General features: G+C 42.4%; 2 protein-coding genes across 4 annotated transcripts in view; one reads left to right on the plus strand and one right to left on the minus strand.

The window, feature by feature from the left end:
- WARS1 (tryptophanyl-tRNA synthetase 1) overlaps positions 1-10,611 on the minus strand; it is a 30,591-nt gene extending 19,980 nt beyond the window's left edge. The window contains exons 1-4 of one of the 2 annotated variants that reach the window (XM_084632035.1): positions 10,481-10,600; positions 2,052-2,196; positions 1,783-1,963; positions 393-603 (exon numbers count right to left, since the gene is read on the minus strand). In XM_084632035.1, coding sequence (XP_084488161.1) covers positions 393-603; positions 1,783-1,896 — 325 coding nt within the window. In that variant the 5' untranslated portion in view covers positions 1,897-1,963; positions 2,052-2,196; positions 10,481-10,600. Of the gene's footprint in view, positions 1-392; positions 604-1,782; positions 1,964-2,051; positions 2,197-10,480 lie in introns of both variants that reach the window. The other variant, XM_084632034.1, reaches the window with a different exon arrangement.
- A 163-nt stretch (positions 10,612-10,774) lies between these two features.
- The window catches only part of WDR25 (WD repeat domain 25), a 116,011-nt gene continuing 106,283 nt past the window's right edge, over positions 10,775-20,502 (plus strand). The window contains exons 1-2 of one of the 2 annotated variants that reach the window (XM_084632031.1): positions 10,775-10,877; positions 16,416-17,140. In XM_084632031.1, coding sequence (XP_084488157.1) covers positions 16,478-17,140 — 663 coding nt within the window. In that variant the 5' untranslated portion in view covers positions 10,775-10,877; positions 16,416-16,477. The remainder of the gene's footprint in view (positions 10,878-16,415; positions 17,141-20,502) is intronic. The other variant, XM_084632032.1, reaches the window with a different exon arrangement.

The raw sequence follows: 20,502 nt of genomic DNA on the forward strand, positions 1-20,502 counted from the left end.
GAATGGGAAAGATAAGTTTAAAGGGGGGGGGGAGAATGGAAGGACTTTTGCTCAAATTTTAAAAAAAGAAATTCATAAAGTGGAGACCAACCCTTGAATGTTTTCAGGCCAAAAGACGAATGCTTCAGAAAGACACTAGCGTGTAAAGACACAATATAATGGAAACTGGTCCCTACCACCTCTCCCTGTTATATTTTACATTAATAGGTTCTTGTAAGTGACATTAATATCAAAGTGACACAAGTGAAACATCCTGGCAACATAGGCTCTATTTCAAAATGAGAAAATATATTAAAACATTTGCTATTTTTACAATCATTAGAATAGTCAGACTCATCTTACAGATGTTACATTTTACTAACGGTGCTTTTTAAAATGAGAGAGTAGAATACCTATAAGTTTGTCGTAGTCTACGCCTTTCGCATTGGATGTCTGCACCGTCCAAGGGTCTACAAAATCCTCATCCTGTGTAGTAGTTGGACCATTATTGCTTACTGGTGAGAAATCTACTGGAGGAGAACCAGCCTTGTAATCTTGTCCTGTTGCTGTTTTATAGGTCACTTTTAATGACAATAACAGCTTCACTGCTGCATCAATTTCATCCTGAGCAAAGTGAAAACAATTTGAAGATGGAATGTGCTTCAGACAAAGTGTGTTAGTACAGCCTTCCTCCTCCAACCACTTACACACATGCATTGACTTCAAGGGGCCTACTCATGTGCTTCAAGTTAAGCAGGATCAATGTCCAAGATAAAAGAATAGGAAATGGCAGGTGGGACAGTTTCTTAACACTCCCTGTACACAAATCATAAGAATTTACTGTATAAACTTGGGCAAATCACTCAAGGCATGCCCTATGCCTCACTTTTCCATTTGTAAAACAGGGACAAAGATATTTACCTGCCTCACAAGGAAATGGTGAGGCTTAATTCATTTAAGTATAAAGTTTGTAAATATGCTTAGATAGAAGGTGCTATAAAATTATTAGTTACTCTAGAAATACTCCTGTAGTAGTTATATTTAACATTTTGAGTTTGCAGGTAAGACTTGATAACTGTAACACCTTCTTTACTCCTCACATAGTTATTTTATGTTCTATATAATTTAATGTTATTGTAACAGCTCATACATGCACACAGTCCCATGTGATAAGATTTCTTATCGAAGTTTCACTTGAAAAACAAATCTTAAGAGCCAAAACCTGTAGCCAGTCCCCATGTAGCTCACCTACTGAAATTAATTCTATTTGCACACAGACTGATGACAGGATCAGGTATTTAGAGGCAAATGCTGATCCCACTTAAGTTAACAGAAAATTGCCAAATGACTTCCACAAGACTAGGAATTGGCCCTCAGTGCACATACACTGAAAACCACATTTCTAACAGGTATGATAATACTTTTATATAGTGCTTCGCATCCAAAGATCTCAAAATAGTTTAGAAAGGTCAGTATTACTATCTACATTTTAAAGATAAGAAAACCGAAATGCAACAAGACTAATTGACTTAAGCAAAGCAACGTAGCAAGTCAGTGGCAGAATTAGACCTTAAGTTTAGTGACTCCCAGTTCCTGCTCCAGGAAAAACAACTTTGGTCATTTTGAGTGAGGTAATATTAATAATTCCAAAGTTTGTATTTTGGACAACAAAACATTTTTAAAAGAAAAGATTCTTTTGCTACTGGAATATAAAACAGCATCTCAGGCCACAAAACTGTTCAATGTGTTAAAAGAGAACTAAGCTGCAAAATGGAAAGAGTTCAACAAATGAAATAAAATTACCGTTGATGCTTTCCCTGCTTTCAGTGATCTGACTTTTTCTCCTTGTGCAGTCACTCTTTCAAACAGCTCGAGTGGACTTGAAGAGCAAGAGTCACAGTTCTGAAAGTCTGCCATTTCACAATATAGAGTATTTTATCCAGCAGATTCAAAATAGCTGCAGCAACAGACTGGAGAAGGAGAACTGTAAAGAGATAACCAGGTCACATGTTTTATTTTATTGTAATTAAAACAATTTTAAAGACTTCTGTTCAAATTCTTATTCTACCCACCTGAAATAATATTATTTAGTTTGACCCATAGCAAGTAATAAGTTTGGAGAGTCCGTTTTTTCAGCACTGTTTTTCAGAAACCAAAGACAATGAAATAGTTTCATAGCAGGTGTTTAGATGTTTGTACTAGAAGATGGGCACTGCTCTGAAGGAAAAAAAATCAAAGGTTGATTCATAATACTATTCCTCTAAATATATGTATGTGCACTAACTAAACTATGCTGGCTCATTTTATGTTTCAATGTACGTTATAATTCTCCCATCAACACACCCAATCTTGCAACAACAACAAAAATAATTAAAAAAAAATCAACAAAATACATCATGAGTTCATCATATATCAGGTAAGGTTTTAGTTTTCTTTTTCTCCTAAATCTGTTCTTTGTCCCTTTTAATATTTATGTTTCCCTTTATTTAGCCGTAGTCCACAAAGGTACAAGGAAGGTGCTTTAACAATTTGCAAAAACAGACGTTCACATTGTGCTGGTTATACATTAAATTCTTAACTCCCACTTGGTTATATATTCTCTGTCTAAAGGACCACCTGAGCTGTAGGTGGTCTGGCCTTGTGGTCACAGCTGGGCTGAGGTCTGCCCACCAGGTATGGTTGCCAACCCTCTAGGATTGGCCTGGAGTCTCCCAGAATCAGCACTGATCTCCTGGTGACTATTGAAAGCAATCCAAGAGATTTTAATAGGATATTTTAAGAAAATGACATTATGTTATGTTGGGCGAAAAAAATCTCCCAGAATAGCTTCAGAGGTAGCACCAGATTAGAATTGAGAGGCAGGAATCAGGGTCAGAGTCAGGCTGGAGTCGGAGACTGGAGATCAGGAGACGAGGTGAAGTCTGGTATTGCAGCAGGCCAAAGTCTGTGTGGTTGCCCAGACAACTTACTGGGCTAATCCCTGAGGTTAAGTAGGGGCACACAGCCAATCAGAGGGCCATGGGGTACTGTCACTCTGGGTCTCTTGAACGGTACTTCCTGTGGTATCTGCTCTCCACAGTGCTCCCTGGCTGTGCCTCTCATGTGGCACTCTGGGAATATCAAATACCCCAGGCTCTGCAGACCCATGTTCCAGTCCCCACGTTCTGATGTCACCTTCTACTACTGGAATTTCTTCCATCTTTTAGGTTTTAGTCTTTAAAGACAATTTAATTAGAGTAACCTTTTTACAGGTGCTGCAGGATTGTTTATTCTAATAAAGGGTTTGCATTTATGACTAAGAAATGTGGCAACCTGTTATCCATTAGCCCAATTATAATGAAAACATGGTTGGGTTGTGGGGATAGAGCTTTTCCTATGTGATCCTGAAAGAATTGTTAATATTCAGGAAGGAATATAATAAGCAGATCCTCAAGCAAAAAATAGGTTAAGGTCATAAGAATGGCCGTACTGCGTCAGGCTAAAGGTCCGTCTAGCCCAGTATCCTGTCTTCTGACAGTGGCCAATGCCAGGTGCCCCAGAGGGAATGAACAGAACATGTAATCATCAAGTGATCCATCCCCTGTTGCCCATTCCCAGCAAATAGAATGCAAATAGCTTTTAAAATAGTAATGGTGGTTATGTGTAAAAATGCAAGCACACTAGTATAATCAATGTTCAGGCATCAATCAAGGATTTATTTAATCTTGTAACTTGATAGAGAAAAATAGAAGATTAAAAAAACCATGTTTACATTTACAGTGAGTTCTCAATATTGACAAAGAAAAAAGATTAGTGCATTGGAAAAAGAGGGGATGTCATAATTCAGAGAAAGCAACCTTATTGGGTGAGCTGTGATTGTCCCAAAGAAGACCTATCATACATCTGTGATGAACACAGCATGAGCGCAAGACACAGAGAGGGATTTCTAGCAGAGAGTGCTCGATTTGAAATGCACTTCATTCATATGTGATGGATACACAACAAATGGAAGACTAAATTAGCCTTGTAACAGTATAGCTACCATCAGTGGTCAGTTTGAAAGATGCACCTCACACCTTAAGTATCCCTTACCAGACTAAGACCCAGAAGCCCATTTGGCACCTCACTCACTTCAAAGGGACGCGTGGACATAGAGGTCTATCTGCATAGAACAATTTGCAGGATCAGGGACTAGAAGATTATCCCTAATGCTACTGAGGGGCAAATCTGCTTTGAAGATTGATCTTAACATGCATCCAACTATTCAAGAACTCTTAAAAAAACAAAAAGAAAAGGAGTACTAGTGGCACCTTAGAGAATAACCAATTTATTTGAGCATAAGCTTTCGTGAGCTACAGCTCACTTCATCGGATGCATTCCACTGAATGCATCCGATGAAGTGAGCTGTAGCTCACGAAAGCTTATGCTCAAATAAATTGGTTAGTATTTTCCACTGAATGCATCCGATGAAGTGAGCTGTAGCTCACGAAAGCTTATGCTCAAATAAATTGGTTAGTCTCTAAGGTGCCACTAGTACTCCTTTTCTTTTTGCAAATACAGACTAACACGGCTGCTACTCTGAAACCTATCTTAAAAAACAGATTCCTAAAAAGCTTATTGACGGAATTCTGTATAGGATGCATAATTAGAAATGGATTTACAAGACCTAACTTTAATTAATCCTAAAAGAAAGTTACAAAAAATCACCCACTTGATTTCACTGTTCCAGAGTTCCAAAAACAAAGCCTCAGTACTCACACTAGCTGTTCAACACTATATAGTCTTCTTCCTGCAAAGCAGTCTGATCACAACTTGGTTACAAAATATACATTTAGACTGTCACCATACTATGAGCCTTTTGCCTGCTTGGGAAACATAAAGAGGGATTGCCATGGTTAACTAAAATGTAGCTAACCATCAAGGTTCTGTTCCTTAACCAACTGCAATGTTTCCAGGTTATGGAACAGCTGAGCACCAACTACAGCTAATGTTATCATCTTATCAGCGCACTACTATATCAAATTCTTATTTTAAATAAAACTGTCCTGATTAAGGGTACATGCAGTTTGAATGGTCACTAGTTTTGATTGATTAGTTCAGTAACCCTGTAATAAGATGTTATTTAAATAACAGGCCATTTAGCCTTATTTCATTCAATTATGTTACGACTTATTTAACATTTAACAGTGTTTCTTCCATAAAGGGAAATTCTTTTACAAACTCCTACATAACTTATTTTCATATTCTATTTTGGAGTCTAGTATTTTCCTTGTTTCTTTGTAGGTAAAAAATGTTTGGCTGGATAAGGAAATGACATTATTAAACCACAAATCCAAAAAGGTTTTTATATAGTTTTTTTTATACAGCATCCTTATGTGGGGATACCATGGTTATATTATCTGGCTTCAAATTTTACAATGTATGAAGTTAAACACCAGCTTTTTGTATGAACCGTTAACATGGATGCGGAGTTTGAGCTAATTTAATTATTCTATTTGCCTCCCTATTTGCAGCACATCTCCATCCTGAAAGGTTGAAATGATACAGCCTGAAGCTAATGGGCTTCAGTAGTACACTAGAGAAGACCACTCCCTGTCTGAGAAAAGTAAAATCGGATGACTCTTGAAAGAGGACTAAAGTAGTGTTATGCTATTCAGCTGAGCAGAATTGCATAAAGAAGGTTGAATTTTTGGAGGAAGCAAAGGTAATGCAGTCAGTGCAGTGAAAGATGCAGGCAGTGAGAACTGCAGGTTGCAAAAAGTAACTCTCCAAAGCTAAAATCTAGTTGCCTGAGCTCAGGATGAAGTGGAGTGTGGCATCCAGCTGTGTTGATGAAATGGAGATTCAGGACACCACCACCACAAAGATGGACAGCATTCTTCACTGAGCTCTGAAGTTGAGGAGAACTATTATGTTGAATTATTCATAAGAAAGAACAGGATTTATCTCATATTTTGACCTGACACATTCTTTTGAATCCTTTTCAGGGTTAAGAATATAAATAGTCGCAAAACAGAGTGTAGGATAGGAATTTGTTTTGTGACTAAGAACATTCAAAACATCCTGATACCCATAACCAGGAATGTTTTCAGGAAAATAATATGCATTGGAGTTTGAAAACAGACTACCCAAGACATTTAGCCTTTGCTTCTGACAGTGGACAATGCCTGATGAGTCAGAGAAAAACAATAACCATTATTATACAAAGGCTTTAGCAAGCTGATAAGCCAACACTTTAGAAGATGAGGCTCATTTTCCTTTGAATCATAATTGCAAAATGCAATTGTCTTAATTTTCCATAAGCTCATTTGTATTAACTTTTTCTATGAAACGTTGAGCAATGACAAAGCTTCCAAGATGAAATGAAAAGAGAAAATAGAATATGGTAGTAATAAATTAGAACCTTTTTCAAGTGTAACTTTTGATCTCAGATGCAGCCAGAGAGTAACGGGTGCTATAACTATTTTTACAGTCACGGTCCAACAGCACTGGTCGCAGTACATATCCTTGGGGGACTCAACTATTCACCTCTCTCCACTGTGAAAACTGATCATTTATACCTACCCTTTGTTTCCCATCTTTTAACCAGTTACTGATCCATGAGAGGACCTTCCCTCTTACCCTATGACTGCCTACTTTGCTTAAGAGCCTTTGGTGGGGGACCTTGTGAAAGGCTTTCTGAAAGTCCAAGTACACTATATCTACTAGCAAAAAGAAAAGGAGTACTTGTGGCACCTTAGAGACTAACCAATTTATTTGAGCATAAAATTTATTTGAGCATAAGCTGTAGCTCACGAAAGCTTATGCTCAAATAAATTGGTTAGTCTCTAAGGTGCCACAAGTACTCCTTTTCTATATCTACTAGATCACCCTTGTCCACATTAGCTCTCCACCAGTCATCTGGTACAGAGGCTTACACAAAGTAAAACTATTTCCCTATGTTTATTCCCCCACACTGTTCCTCACACGTTCTTGTCAACTGCTGGAAATGGCTCACCTTGATTATCACTACAAAAGGTTTTTTTTTTTTTCTCCTGCTGGTAATAGCTCACCTTATCTGATCACTCTCCTTACAGTGTGTATGGCAACACCCATTGTTTCATGTTTTCAGTGTACATAAAATCCCCCTACTGTATTTTCCACTGTATGCATCCGATTAAGTGAGCTGTAGCTCACAAAAGCTTATGCTCAAAAAAATTTGTAAGTCTCTAAGATGCCACAAGTACTCCTTTTTTTTTTCCCCTCAGTATGCATCCGATGAAGTGAGCTGTAGCTCACGAAAACTTATGCTCAAATAAATTGGTTAGTCTCTAAGGTGCCACAAGTACTCCTTTTCTTTTTGCGAATACAGACTAACACGGCTGTTACTCTGAAACTTTTCTTTAGGCTGACTTAAGTGACAGGTTATATACCACAGTTAGGAGTTCTGTGATTTCATGTTTGATTTCCTTCAGAACATCTGATAAATTAAACAGTAATAAGTCAGCAGGACCAATCTGTTCCAAAACCTCTTTTACTGACACCTCAAATCTGGGACAGTTTCTCAGATTTGTCACCTAAGATGAACAGCTCAGGTGTGGGAATCTCCCTCATCTCATATACATTGAAGACCAAAGAAAATAATTCATTTAACTACTCTGCAATGGCCTTGTCTTCCTGGAGTGCTCCTTTAGCACCTCAATCATCCAGTTTCCCCACTTATTCTTTGGCAGGCTTCCTGCTTCTGATATCCTTGAAAAAAATGCTTGCTTTTAGTTTTTGAGTCTTTTACTAGTTGCTCTTCTAATTCTTTTTTGGCCTTCCTAATTATACTTTTACATTTGACTTGACTTTATGTTCCTTTCTATTTTCCTTAGTAGGATTTGACTTCCAATTTTTAAAATATGCCTTTTTCTCTTTAACCACCTTTTTTCAAAACTCTGTTTAGCTAATGTGGAGTTTTTTCGGTCCTCTTATTGTTTTTTTAATTTGGAATTTACATATCATTTGCAGCTTCTACTATCATGTTTTTAAAAAGTGTCCATGCAGCTTGCAGGGATTTCACTCTTGTGACTGTTCCTTTTAATTTCCATTTAACTAGCTTCCCCATTTTGTGTAGTTCTCCTTTTTGATGTTAAATGCTACTGTGGTTGGTTTCTTTGGAATATCCCCCCCTACAAGGATGTAAAATTCAATTACTTTATGGTCACTATTGCTGAGTGGGTCAGCTATATTCACCTCTTGGATCAGAATCTGTGCACTACTTAGGACTAAGTCAAGAATTACCTCACCCCTTGTGGGTTCCAGGACTAGCTGCTCCAGGAAGCAGTCATGAATAGTGTCCAGAAATTTTCTCTCTGCAACCCATCTTGAAGTGACTATATCAACTCAATATGGGGATAGTTGAAGTCCCTCATTATTATTGGGTTTTCTGTTTTTGTAGCCCCTCTAATCTCTCTCAATCATCATCACCATCCTGGTCAGGTTGTTGGTAGTATATTCCTGCTGCTGTACTCTTATTATTCAAAAGCATGGAATTTCTAGCCATAGAGATGCTATGGTATTGTTTGATTCATTTAAGTTTTTATTATATTGGACTCTATGCTTTTTTTTTCACATATAGTGCCACTTCTCCACCAGCGCAACTGACTCTGTCATTCCTATATATTTTGTACCCTGATATTAAGCGTCCCATTGATTATCATTGTTCCACCAAGTTTCTGTGATGCCTATTATATCAACATCCTTATTTAATACCAGACACTCTAGTTCACCCATCTTAGTATTCAAACTTCTTGCATTTGTATACAAATACTTATAAAATTTGTCAATATTTAGTTGTGTGTCTTCATGTGATGTAACTGAATGTGACTCTTTTGTTTGACAGATCCTCTTCAGTTGCTATCTGTACTCTGATGAACAGAACACAAGAACAGCCATAAGGGGTCAGATTAATGGTCCATTTAGCTCAGTATCCTGTCTGTGACAGTGACCAGTGCCAGATGCCTCAGAGAGAATTAGCAAAACAGGGCAATTTCAAGTGAGCCATCCCCTGTCATCCAGTTCCAGCTTCTGGCAGTTGGAAATTTATGGATACCTGGAGCATGGGGTTTCTCCCCTGACCATCTTTGTTAATAGTCATTGATGGTCCTATCCTCCATGAACTTATCTAATTCTTTTTTGAACCCAGTTACATTTTTGGCCTTCATCCCTGGCAATGAGTTACGAGTTTCACAGATTGACTCTGAATGATGCGAAGAAGTACTTCCTTTTGTTTGTTTTAAACGTGCTCCCTATTAATTTCATTGGGTGAGCCCTAGTTCTTGTGTTATGCTGAAAGTTAAATGACACTTCCCTATTCACTTTCTCCACACCATTCGTGATTTTATAAACCTCTATTATGTCCTCCCTTAATCAATTCTTTTCTAAGCTGAACATTGCAAGTCTTTTTAATCTCTATTCTCATAGAAGCTGTTTCATACCCCCAGTAATATTTGTTGCACCTTTTCCAATGCTAGTATATCTTTTTTGGATGTACAATGGATTTATATAGACACATTATCAGATTTTGTATTAACTATCCCTTTCCTAATGTTAGTGTTTTTGACTGCCACTGCACATTGAGCAGATATTTTCAGAATATGCCTGCATTGTACAGCTGCGTATGCAGAGCTGTTGCAGCTGTGTTAGCCGCAGGATATCAGAGAGATAAGGTAATCTCTTTTATTGGACCAACTCCTGTTGGTGAGAGAGACAACCTTTCCAGCTTACACAGATACCTGAAGAAGAGCTCTGAGTAATCTCGAAAGCTGGTCTCACCATCAAAAATTTGGCCAACACAAGCTATCAGCTCACCCTCCACACATGCACCCTGTCTCTACAAAGCTGGTGACAGCTTATGAGCCCTCCTTCTCAACAGGGGATAGATAGAGGTCTTCCAGGGGGTACATCAGCTCATCTAGATATTTGCCTAGTTTTACAACAGGCTACATAAAAAAGCACTACTGAAGTCAGTACAAACTAAACTTTCCTATGGACAAAATGAGACAGGAAGCGATTTTTCAGCAATAGAGTGCTATGACATTTTGTATGTTTGGGTCTGATTTGGTACGTTTTTAAAGGAGGTGAAACTTGGGGGTACGCAAGCCAAATCCAACTCCGCAGAGGGGTACAACAGCCTGGAAAGGCTGAGAACCACTGCTCCACAGCGTGTCCAGACAGCCTGTGCCAACGCTGGCCAGCTCCGACGGCTGATGGCAGCGCCCTGCGCAGCCACTCACCCCCCGCCCCGTGGCTGCAGCGGCCAGGGAGGCTGATGTCTCCCCGGCCGGGGACCGCACCAAAGGAAGTGTCGGGCCTCCGCTCCGAGGCGTGACTCTCCCAGGCCCCAAAAGGGCGATGGAGATGAATGAACATCCCGAGCGCCCACAGGGGGTGAACCCACACGAGAGCCCTCCCGCCCAAAGGCCATGGCCATCCCCACCGCCACCCCGGAGCCGCCGCCGCCGCCGCCCGAGCGCGGCTAGGCCCCCTGTCCCCTTACCCGAGCGAGGCCGGCTCCCCTTCTCAGCGCCTCCGCCACCGTCAGCACCGGGCACCCAGACCAGCGCCGGCTCGGCGCGTTGCTCAACCCTGCCCGGTCGGAAACGCGCACCCGGGCCGGAACCATTCGCTATCTGGGCAAGCAGGGCGGCCGGGCGCGCTTCCCCAGACCAGACGTGGAGTCGCCTGTCGTGGCGGACGCTTGACCACAGCGCTGGGGTGGCCTGTGGGGGATTTACACGCGGCCGGCCGCGCGCTGGGGCTGTTAGCAGAGCAGCCCCTGTTTCCAGCCGGCTCGCTTTGCGGGCGGACCCGCCGCCGGCTGCCTTGGAGTGTTTCTGGGAAAGGGCCTGGGGAGTTTCTTCCCTTCAGCTAACTGACGTGGGTTCCCCGCATAGGTAGGGCACGTGGGGCCCAGCCTCGCCAGCCTCAGGAGGGGCTTTCTCCATAGGAGGAGCTGCAGGGTCAGGCTGCCCCCGGGAACGAGCCGCCCCGTGTCCCTGGGGGGGGAGGCCGCCCCCGGGAACGAGCCGCCCCGTGTCCCTGGGGGGGGAGGCCGCCCCCGGGAACGAGCCGCCCCGTGTCCCTGGGGGGGGCTGAGGGGAGGCTGCCCCCGGGAACGAGCCGCCCCGTGTCCCTGGGGGGGAGGGGGGCTGAGGGGAGGCCGCCCCCGGGAACGAGCCGCCCCGTGTCCCTGGGGGGGAGGGGGGCTGAGGGGAGGCCGCCCCCGGGAACGAGCCGCCCCGTGTCCCTGGGGGGGCTGAGGGGAGGCCGCCCCCGGGAACGAGCCGCCCCGTGTCCCTGGGGGGGCTGAGGGGAGGCCGCCCCCGGGAACGAGCCGCCCCGTGTCCCTGGGGGGGCTGAGGGGAGGCCGCCCACGGGAACGAGCCGCCCCGTGTCCCTGGGGGGGCTGAGGGGAGGCCGCCCACGGGAACGAGCCGCCCCGTGTCCCTGGGGGGGCTGAGGGGAGGCCGCCCACGGGAACGAGCCGCCCCGTGTCCCTGGGGGGGCTGAGGGGAGGCCGCCCCCGGGAACGAGCCGCCCCGTGTCCCTGGGGGGGCTGAGGGGAGGCCGCCCCCGGGAACGAGCCGCCCCGTGTCCCTGGGGGGGCTGAGGGGAGGCCGCCCCCGGGAACGAGCCGCCCCGTGTCCCTGGGGGGGCTGAGGGGAGGCCGCCCCCGGGAACGAGCCGCCCCGTGTCCCTGGGGGGGCTGAGGGGAGGCCGCCCACGGGAACGAGCCGCCCCGTGTCCCTGGGGGGGCTGAGGGGAGGCCGCCCACGGGAACGAGCCGCCCCGTGTCCCTGGGGGGGCTGAGGGGAGGCCGCCCCCGGGAACGAGCCGCCCCGTGTCCCTGGGGGGGCTGAGGGGAGGCCGCCCCCGGGAACGAGCCGCCCCGTGTCGCTAGAGTGGAGTGAGGGGAGGCTGCCCATGGACTGAATTGCCCACGGCCTCAGGCACTGGGAGGGTGACCCCAGGTTGCAGTGAAGTGGAGGTTTCCCCCTTCACAAGCATTCTGGGTAGTTCACATTTAAGAAACTATTTTTGTTATCTTAGTGGGAGCTGGGGGGAAGAGGGGTTGGGGGATATGAAGGATTTTACTTTTTGTCTTTAACTGAAACATTAAAATAAAAAAAAAAAATTCTACCTCCTACCACTCTAAGCACCTTCAGAAGGAGAGTGTTCTGGATGGTTTTAATCTGCCTGTTGTCTAACACTGTCATTCTGAATCTGAGGTGCCTTTCTCTTTTATGGGCTGGGGTGAGTTGAACAAGGGGAGATTTTATCGAGTTAAAATGTGCACTGAGATTTTGAAGGGCCTGATTATCAAAGCTGAGAATGTGCAAACACACTAAGTGTTTGTGCAGGTGGCCCACTATGTGTCTTATTGGCCTTTTGTGTGTGCCCCATAACACAATTTGTATGCTGCTTCCTATCTCTCCAGAGTAATTAATGCTTATTCATTAGGTACGTGCAATACATATACTGAGTTTAGATGCTCAGTGTCTAGTTCTCATTAAAAAAACATGCAAGTAAACTTTCCTCATGAAAAAGAGACTGGAGAAATACTTAAGCTGCACTGTCAACTTAAAAATTGTATGTTGTCAACCCATGCTACAAATGCATAATGGTTGAAAAACCATTCTCCTAGAGTAATCATCAATGGTTCACTGTCAAATTGGGAGGATGTATCTGCTCGGGCCCTTCAGATGTCTGTCTTGGGTCTGATACTATTATATGTTTATGAATTGGATAATGGAGTGGAGAGTATGCTTATAAAATTGTGGATGAACCAAGCTGAGGGGGCTTGCAAGTACTCTGGAGGATAGGATTACAATTCAGGGTGACCTTGACAAATTAAAGACTTGGGCTGAAATCAACAAGATGAAATTCAATAAAGACAAGTGCAAAGTACTACATTAGAAAGTAGTACTAAAAATCATGTGCACCTACAAATAGGGAATAATTGACTAAGCAATAGTTCTGCTGAAAAGAAGTGGGCATGTTTAGTCTTGAGAAAAGAAGACTGAAGGGGGATCAGATAACAGTGTTTAAATATTGTAAAGGCTTGTTATAAAGAGAACAGTAGGGATGTAAAATGTTAACTGGTAAGCATTAGTTTTACCAGTTAACCCGCCTTAACTCCTGGGCAGCCCTGGCCCCAGCCCCAGTCCCAGCTGTGCCGGCCACCGGGTGGATTGGCCCAGGCCCTGTTTCAGCGCCTGTATAAGAGCATTTTAGATCAGTAAAAGTGAGAATTTGAAATCCGGTGGATTTATAACTGTTTTGTCTACTTTTTTGCACTTCTCTTCAGTTTTAACAATGAAAAATAAAGAGAGAGAATTTTGGGGAATATTTATTTGCTTAAAAACAGATGCTTTCACTGCAACCTCTAAACAAAATTTTGGAAACATTTCTATTATTTTCACAAAATGTAAGGCCTCAATCTTGCAATTGGCTGTGTGCAAGAGTAGGCATGCACACACTGTCAGTTTCGGGACTGGGGCCTAAACTTAGCCAAATTTAAGTTGACAGTGTCCTTTCAGTCCTTAAAAAGTGAGGTTTTTCTCCCAGTGGATGTGAATTGAGGCAGGTCCGTTTCACGCACTCAGTTGTGAAAGCATCTGTCTTCCACAGCCTTTGTTGTTGTTAGTTATAAAACAGAGTTATATTATAAAACAAAAATAAAATCTGGTTTTTTTGGTGGTTTTGTTTTGTTTTCAGGCCTATTACAACTGCTATCCCTTCAAGAAAAGTGTTTTTCTCTAACTTAAAAAGAAAATTCCCATCAGTAGTTTGGACATCCTATTTCAAGTAATCATATAAAGCCAATTTTTATCTTAGAGCACTAAATCAGTCTTTTAAAGTCTAACAAAATTACTTCTCTTTCCTCTCTCTTTCCCCCCTCCCCCCTTGTCTGTCCTCTCTGTTTATACTGTAAGCGTTTTAGGGCAGAGTCTGTGGCTTACTACACATTAGTTCAGTGCTTAGCGCAATGGAGCACCAGTCTTGGCTGGGGCCACTACTGTAAAACAAATAATTTAATATCTGTTCATTGTAGTTTCAGAGTAACAGCTGTGTTAGTCTGTATTCGCAAAAAGAAAAGGAGTACTTGTGGCACCTTAGAGACTAACCAATTTATTTGAGCATGAGCTTTCGTGAGCTACAGCTCACTTCATCAGATGCATACCGTGGAAACTGCAGAAGACATTATATGCACATTGTTGTTGTTACTTTTAGCAATGGCTCATAAGCAGCATTTTCATGCATGGATTTTTAGAACCCAAATGTTTGTGTCAGGAAAGAGCTACATTATCCACTCAGGGACTTTGTCTTTAAAGAAATTCAGTTATTAACTCTGATAAATTGACTTTTATAAGCGATATTACAAGTAAAAAGTGACCTGGATGAATTTTTATGACCCATTTTGTTTTGAACAGGATTTGATAGTCATGCTACCTTTTAAACGCTTTTCCAATTTTTCTTCTCTCCTTTGCACAGGTGGAATCCCATTTAAATCAACAGTGTTTCATGATGTAGCAGAAATGAGTTTGGCCCCTTCTTATCTGGTTTTGTTGTTGTTTATGAAATAGTCCCACTGTTTTATACTATGATAAACTTCAGATAAAGACATGGGTTGCCCTCTAGAGGGAGGATTTAATGTTTTTATACTTAGCTCTATGCTGCTTTTTTAAACTTCTGCTAAATATTTAGGTCACTCTCCTGCAAAGAGATTTGAAAGTATCAACCTGTAGTTCTGGATAGAGTCTTGTTTGCTTCAGTGGGACCCTGCTCAGGAGTAAGGGTTTGTGCTTGAGGATCCTATTGTAAAATAGAAGCACAACCTACAATGTAAAGTTCTTGTTGCTTGGAATAAAATGTGCATATTTGAGACTTGTTCTATTTATACCGGAGGTTTTCAAATTGTGAGGTGTGTTCCCCTAGAGGGGAACAGAGGAATGTTTGGCAGTGACATCAGGTGGGGCTTCCCCTCTCACCTCAGTAGGCCACCTAGTCTGTGGGTCAGTCTCAACAGCCACGGCAGCTGCGCCGATTTCCGCTCCCAGCACCCTCTGCACCCAGCGCTGGCTCCACTCTCAGAGATGGTTGCACGTTCCTTCCCCCACTCAGAAAACCCGAGGGGGGGCAGTATTATGTCTATTTTTATCTGGATTGGGGGTGGGGTGGGCCAACCAAAAATTGTAACTTGGGGCGGGGAGGGAACTCAGCTCAAAAAGTTTGAAAACCGCTGATTTATACTAAGGTCTGAATCCTGCAAACACTGAGTCCTGTGAGTAACTTTGTGCATCTAAGTAGTCCCATTGAATTCTAATGGACTGCTCACATGCATAAGTGTTAGTAGGACTGGGATATAAGCTGCTGATTCTGCAAATACTTGGGTATGTCCTTAACTCTACTACTGTGAGTAGTTCAATTTCCACTTTTTTTTCAATGTGACTTCGCAGAGTAATAAAGTTAAGCATCTGTGTAAGTGTTGGGAGGATAAGGGCCTAAGGTTGTAAGGGACACAGACCATATCTTCAAATATATGTGAAGTGCTATGCATATCCCTGGTGTCAATACACAGATGGATTATTATCAACCCCCAATTTCATGAGCATTCATGGCCCGCCATACAATTTCCATACCCAGATGTGGCCCTCGGGCCAAAAAGTTTGTCCTCCCCTGTGCTAGACCGATCTCAGCTTTTGTCATTGACTACATAAATGGCTAAAGTTAATCAAATCATATTTTTGTATGAAATAAGTAAAAGCATGTATGCTTTTATTTTCTAGAGATATTAACATGGTCAGTGATTATTATGGCTTAAATAAGCCTTTGATGTAAAACTGAAGATGATGCTGAATTTACTATGTGGGTGTGGTTAGATTTACAGATTGCACTTTTAACACATTCTGTGATCCACTTAGTAATTCTGTGGTTGTGTCTTTTTTCTTCTGTCACTTGGGCCACATTCATGCTCTTTTACAGTACCAATGTGGTGGAAGAAAGACTCTGTCATATTGGCTCCATTTGTAGTTGTTCCTCTGCATAAAGTTACACATCCCCAAGCTACAGCATAATTCTTATTATTCTGTCAGGATAGACCTGGTGGCAGGTCAGGTTAAAAGTGTGCTATCATAACTGCATGCATAAGTCTGTGCTTTCTTTGTTGTAATCCTTTGCATCAGTTTTGTGGAATGCAGCTTGTTATCTATGCAAAATGTAACTAATGTTTATAAAGTGCTGAGAGATCCCGAGATGAAAGATGCTCTAGAAGTGCAAGTATAGGTGTGTTGAATTAAAGATTAAATTGTGTGGGTAAATATTCATACAAGAGCATACTTATATTTGCAAAAACTATGTTTTTAAGTGATTAGAACCTTAAATATTTTAAAGTGAAACATCTTCTGAATTATTGATTCCTTTAATTGCAGATATTCATCATTTTGGAGGATTTCAGCACAGAGATTATTGGATTTTGCCATATCTGACCAGGATGAATTCATCATTGGTTGCTTATGATGATTCAGATTCTGACACTGAGACTGGAAAGACTGAAAATCTCAGTCTTCCTGGCAGAGAAACCAGACTTGCAAGTTCTGCTATGAATCCTATTCAGTATTTTGCACCCAGTGGATTAGGCACAAAATCTACATACAAAATGCAGACTGTTGAGAATACTGCCAGCACTGGGACAAGCATTATTTGTGAAGGTGCTCCTGCATATAAGGTACAGGCTAATAACAGGGATTTGGCAGCTGTTTATCCTTGGAAAGAATATTCTAACCAGGCTGAAACGCTTTCTGGAAATGGAAGCTTCTCTCAGAAGAGAGTACATCAGGACAAGATTGTTACCATAAAGGGAATTAGACCATATATCCCTAAAAGACTTCGACAAGAAAAAACTTCTAAAGTGTATGAAAAAAAAGAATCTGAAAAACAGAGAGAGAGTTGTGCAATACCAGGAGAGCAAATTTCCACAGAGGTTTCTGAATTTATTAAGCCATATTTAGCGTCTAAGTACAAATCAACTGAAATCCCAAGGAACTTGGTGTTTCAGATGTCCAAACACAGTGGTCCAGTTAATAAAGTCCAGTGGTGTCCTGTACAAGGATGGAGCCATATGCTTCTTTCCACTTCCATGGATAAAACTTTCAAGGTAATGTACTTATATAGTGGAATGTTTTGTGTTATGTAGCACTCACTTTAAATAGTAAAACAGATGGGAATGGGTTTTTAGTCTGCCTATATTTGATAATTGATCCCATGTGTGTAGTACCTACTAAGACCTTGATGAGATCCTTTGCCAGACCAGAGCCTATTGTAGGCCCCAATACTGCAAGCCTTCTCCATTTTTCCAGTGGATAATTAAGGATTGCAGGGAGGTTGTGGAATCTCCGTCACTGGAGGTTTTTAAGAGTAGGTTAGACAATCACCTGTCAGCGATGGTCTAGATGATACTTAGTCCTACCTTGAGTGCAGGGGATTGGACTAGACGACCTCTCCAGGTGTCTTCCAGTCCTATGAGTCTATGTTTCGTCCCTTTGCATATTATATACCAAAATAAAAGCTTGCGGAGATGATTTAGAATTCATATTTCTAAATCAATTAAGCTACTGAACGTAAGCTGTTTTAAAAGTCTATAGACTATGATAATGGTGCTTGTAGGACTTCTACTAATGTTGTTAGAATTTACAGAACAGTGCTTCTATATTAGACACACAATAATTTTTGTTTTTAATTGAAGAAGCCAAATACACAGTAGTCTGCCTATAGCTCTTGGTATGAAATAAGGAACAGATTTTGTATAAATTCTATTGCTCTTATATTTGATCTTTTAAAAAAAATTTTACTGTAATTTTCAATATATATATATATATATATATATATATATATATTTGTGGTAGAAGAATACATCTAAATCCTCATGTATATTAATGAAGGACTGTTGCCAGAAGCTGGGATTGGATGACAGGGGATAGATCACTTGATATTTACCTGTTCTGTTCATTCCCTCTGAAGCACTTGGCACTGGCCACTGTTGGAAGATAAGATATTGGGCTAGATCGACCTTTGGTCTGACCCAGTATTGCTGTTCTTATGACTGTGTATTCCAGAGAATATCCCAAAGAGATTTAAAAAAAAAATACTGGGGTGGATATTGGTTGTTTTTTAAAAAAAAAATCTTACATGTTTAGGGAAGGAAATGTTTAATGATTAGAAAGGATTTGGAGTTGGAATTCCTTAAATGGAAGTTGCTTGTTCCTACTAGTTGGGAGGGAAAACAATAGGCAACCCTGGCTTTTATTTTCAACTCTGATATTGATTCACAGTGTCATATGAAAGTCACTTAAATGTTGTAAGTCTGAGTTTACTAGTCTCTAAAATGAGTATAAAAATTCTCCCCATCTCGTGAGGGTGTTGTGAGGTTCTGAGGCTTGTAAAGCTCTTTGAAAACCCTCACATAAAATATGATACTGAAGTACATATTATTACTGTGGGGGGGATTTTCAACTAGATCACTATATTTTCAGCAGTTAATTATTTGTATTATTTTTTTGTTTGCATTTAGCTATCACCCAAAGACCCTAGTCTGGATGGGACTCCCATCATACTAGCACTGTACAAACACATAGGAAAAGACTATCTTTGCTCTGAAGAGCATTCAGCATAAGGCTTTGATCCTCCAAACTGCTCTGTGTGGTTGAACCCCTGTACCCGAACAGAGTCACACTGATTTTAGTTGGGCTACACATGGTGTTAGGGGTCTACCCTTGCAGAACTATTTGCGAGATCATGGTTCAAGGTTCCACTCCTGCAGTTGGATGTGCATGGACAGACCCTTAGATTGGCTATATGACTGTTAATGGGAAACATGACTGTTTACAGATGATACAAACACATAGGATGGAGAGGAAGTATTTAGTATGGCACGGTGGGGCATAAGTGAGAAAAATTAGATAAAATAAAGAAGGAAATATTTTCGGTTGACTTTCAGACTATAATCAAGAAAGAGGACAGCTTTTTAGTTAACATACCATCTGGTTCAGTGGTGCAGCAAAAATAATTAGAAATGAAAAAGCAATAGATAACTAAAGGAAAAAGGGGGAAATAGCAATCAATAGAAATTAGAAGTTATGAAGGCAGAAAATTGATAATTGAAGTTAAAAAGCAAAACGTTTGTGGCAGGCAAGGGCTTAGGACAATAAGGAGGTTAAGTATATTAGGAACAAAAGAAATCCTAGCAATTGTATCAGCTCATTAGTAGTTGGAGGTAAAATTATTAATAATGATGCGTAAAAGGCTGAGATGTTCAATAAATATTTCTGTTTTGTATTTGGAAAGGAGCAGAATGATGTACTTGTATCATATGAGGATGTGACATTAGTAGCTGAGGAGATGTAAGACAACAATGGCTGGAGCAGGGGTGGCCAACCTGTGGCTCTGGAGCCACATGCGGCTCTTCAGAGGTTAATATGCGGCTCCTTGTAGAGGCACCGACTCTGGGGCTGGAGCTACAGGCACCAACTTTCCAATGTGCCGGGGGGCGCTCACTGCTTGATCCCTGGCTATGCCGCAGGCCCTGCCCCCACTCCACCCCTTCCCGCCCCCTCCCCTGAGCCTGCCATGCCCTTGCTCCTTCCCCTCTCTCCCAGAGCCTCCTGCATGCCATGAAACAACTGATTGGGAGGTATGGGGAGGTAAGGGGAGGTGCTGATCTGCTGGGCTGCCGATGGGTGGGAGGTGCTGGGAGCAGGGCGGGGGAGCTGATGGGGGGGTTGCTGACGTATTACTGTGGCTCTTTGGCAATGTACATTGTTAAATTCTGGCACCTTCTCAGGCTCAGGTTGGCCACCCCCGTGCTAGAGATAAACATTTTTCAATCAGCACGCTCAGATAACTTGCACTCAAGAGTCCAGAAAGAATTTGCTGAGATTTATGGCCCTGTAATGTTCATTTTTAATAGATCTTGCAATACTGGGGAAATTCCAGAAGACTGGAGGAGTACTAATGTTGTGCCAATATTAAAAAAAGGGCAAGCTAGATGACCCAGGTAACTATAGTCCTATTAACCTGACAGCATTCCTGGGCAAAATAATGGAAGAGCTGAGATGGAATTCAGTTGATAAAGAATTAAATGATAGGAACAGAGCTGTCCCTTGGGTAGGGAAAATTGGGGCGACTGCTCCAAATCCCACGGGCCAGTGCGATTGGCTGGCATGGTCAGTCCTGGAAGACATAGGCACGGGAACTAGGGGCATGGGGGGTGCTGCGAAACCCCCGGGCTCCTGGCTGCCAGCTCTGCCTGCCCGGGGTATTGGCTCTAGGGGGCGAGGGGGAGACAGGGGTAAGGAGGCTGGGGCTTTCAGCACCCCCGCTATTAAAAATGTTCCAGCACCACTGCCAGAAGACGAATCCATCACTTCCGCAGGGCCCGCCATCTTGTTGGCAGTTAGCGGAGACAGTGCCTGGCTCGGCTGCCCACGTTTTGATGTAGTGAGTCCCCCGCCCCGGTTGGAA

The sequence above is a fragment of the Lepidochelys olivacea genome (assembly GCF_965140295.1).
Source record: "Lepidochelys olivacea isolate rLepOli2 genome assembly, chromosome: 6".
NCBI classification, from domain to species: Eukaryota; Metazoa; Chordata; order Testudines; family Cheloniidae; genus Lepidochelys; species Lepidochelys olivacea.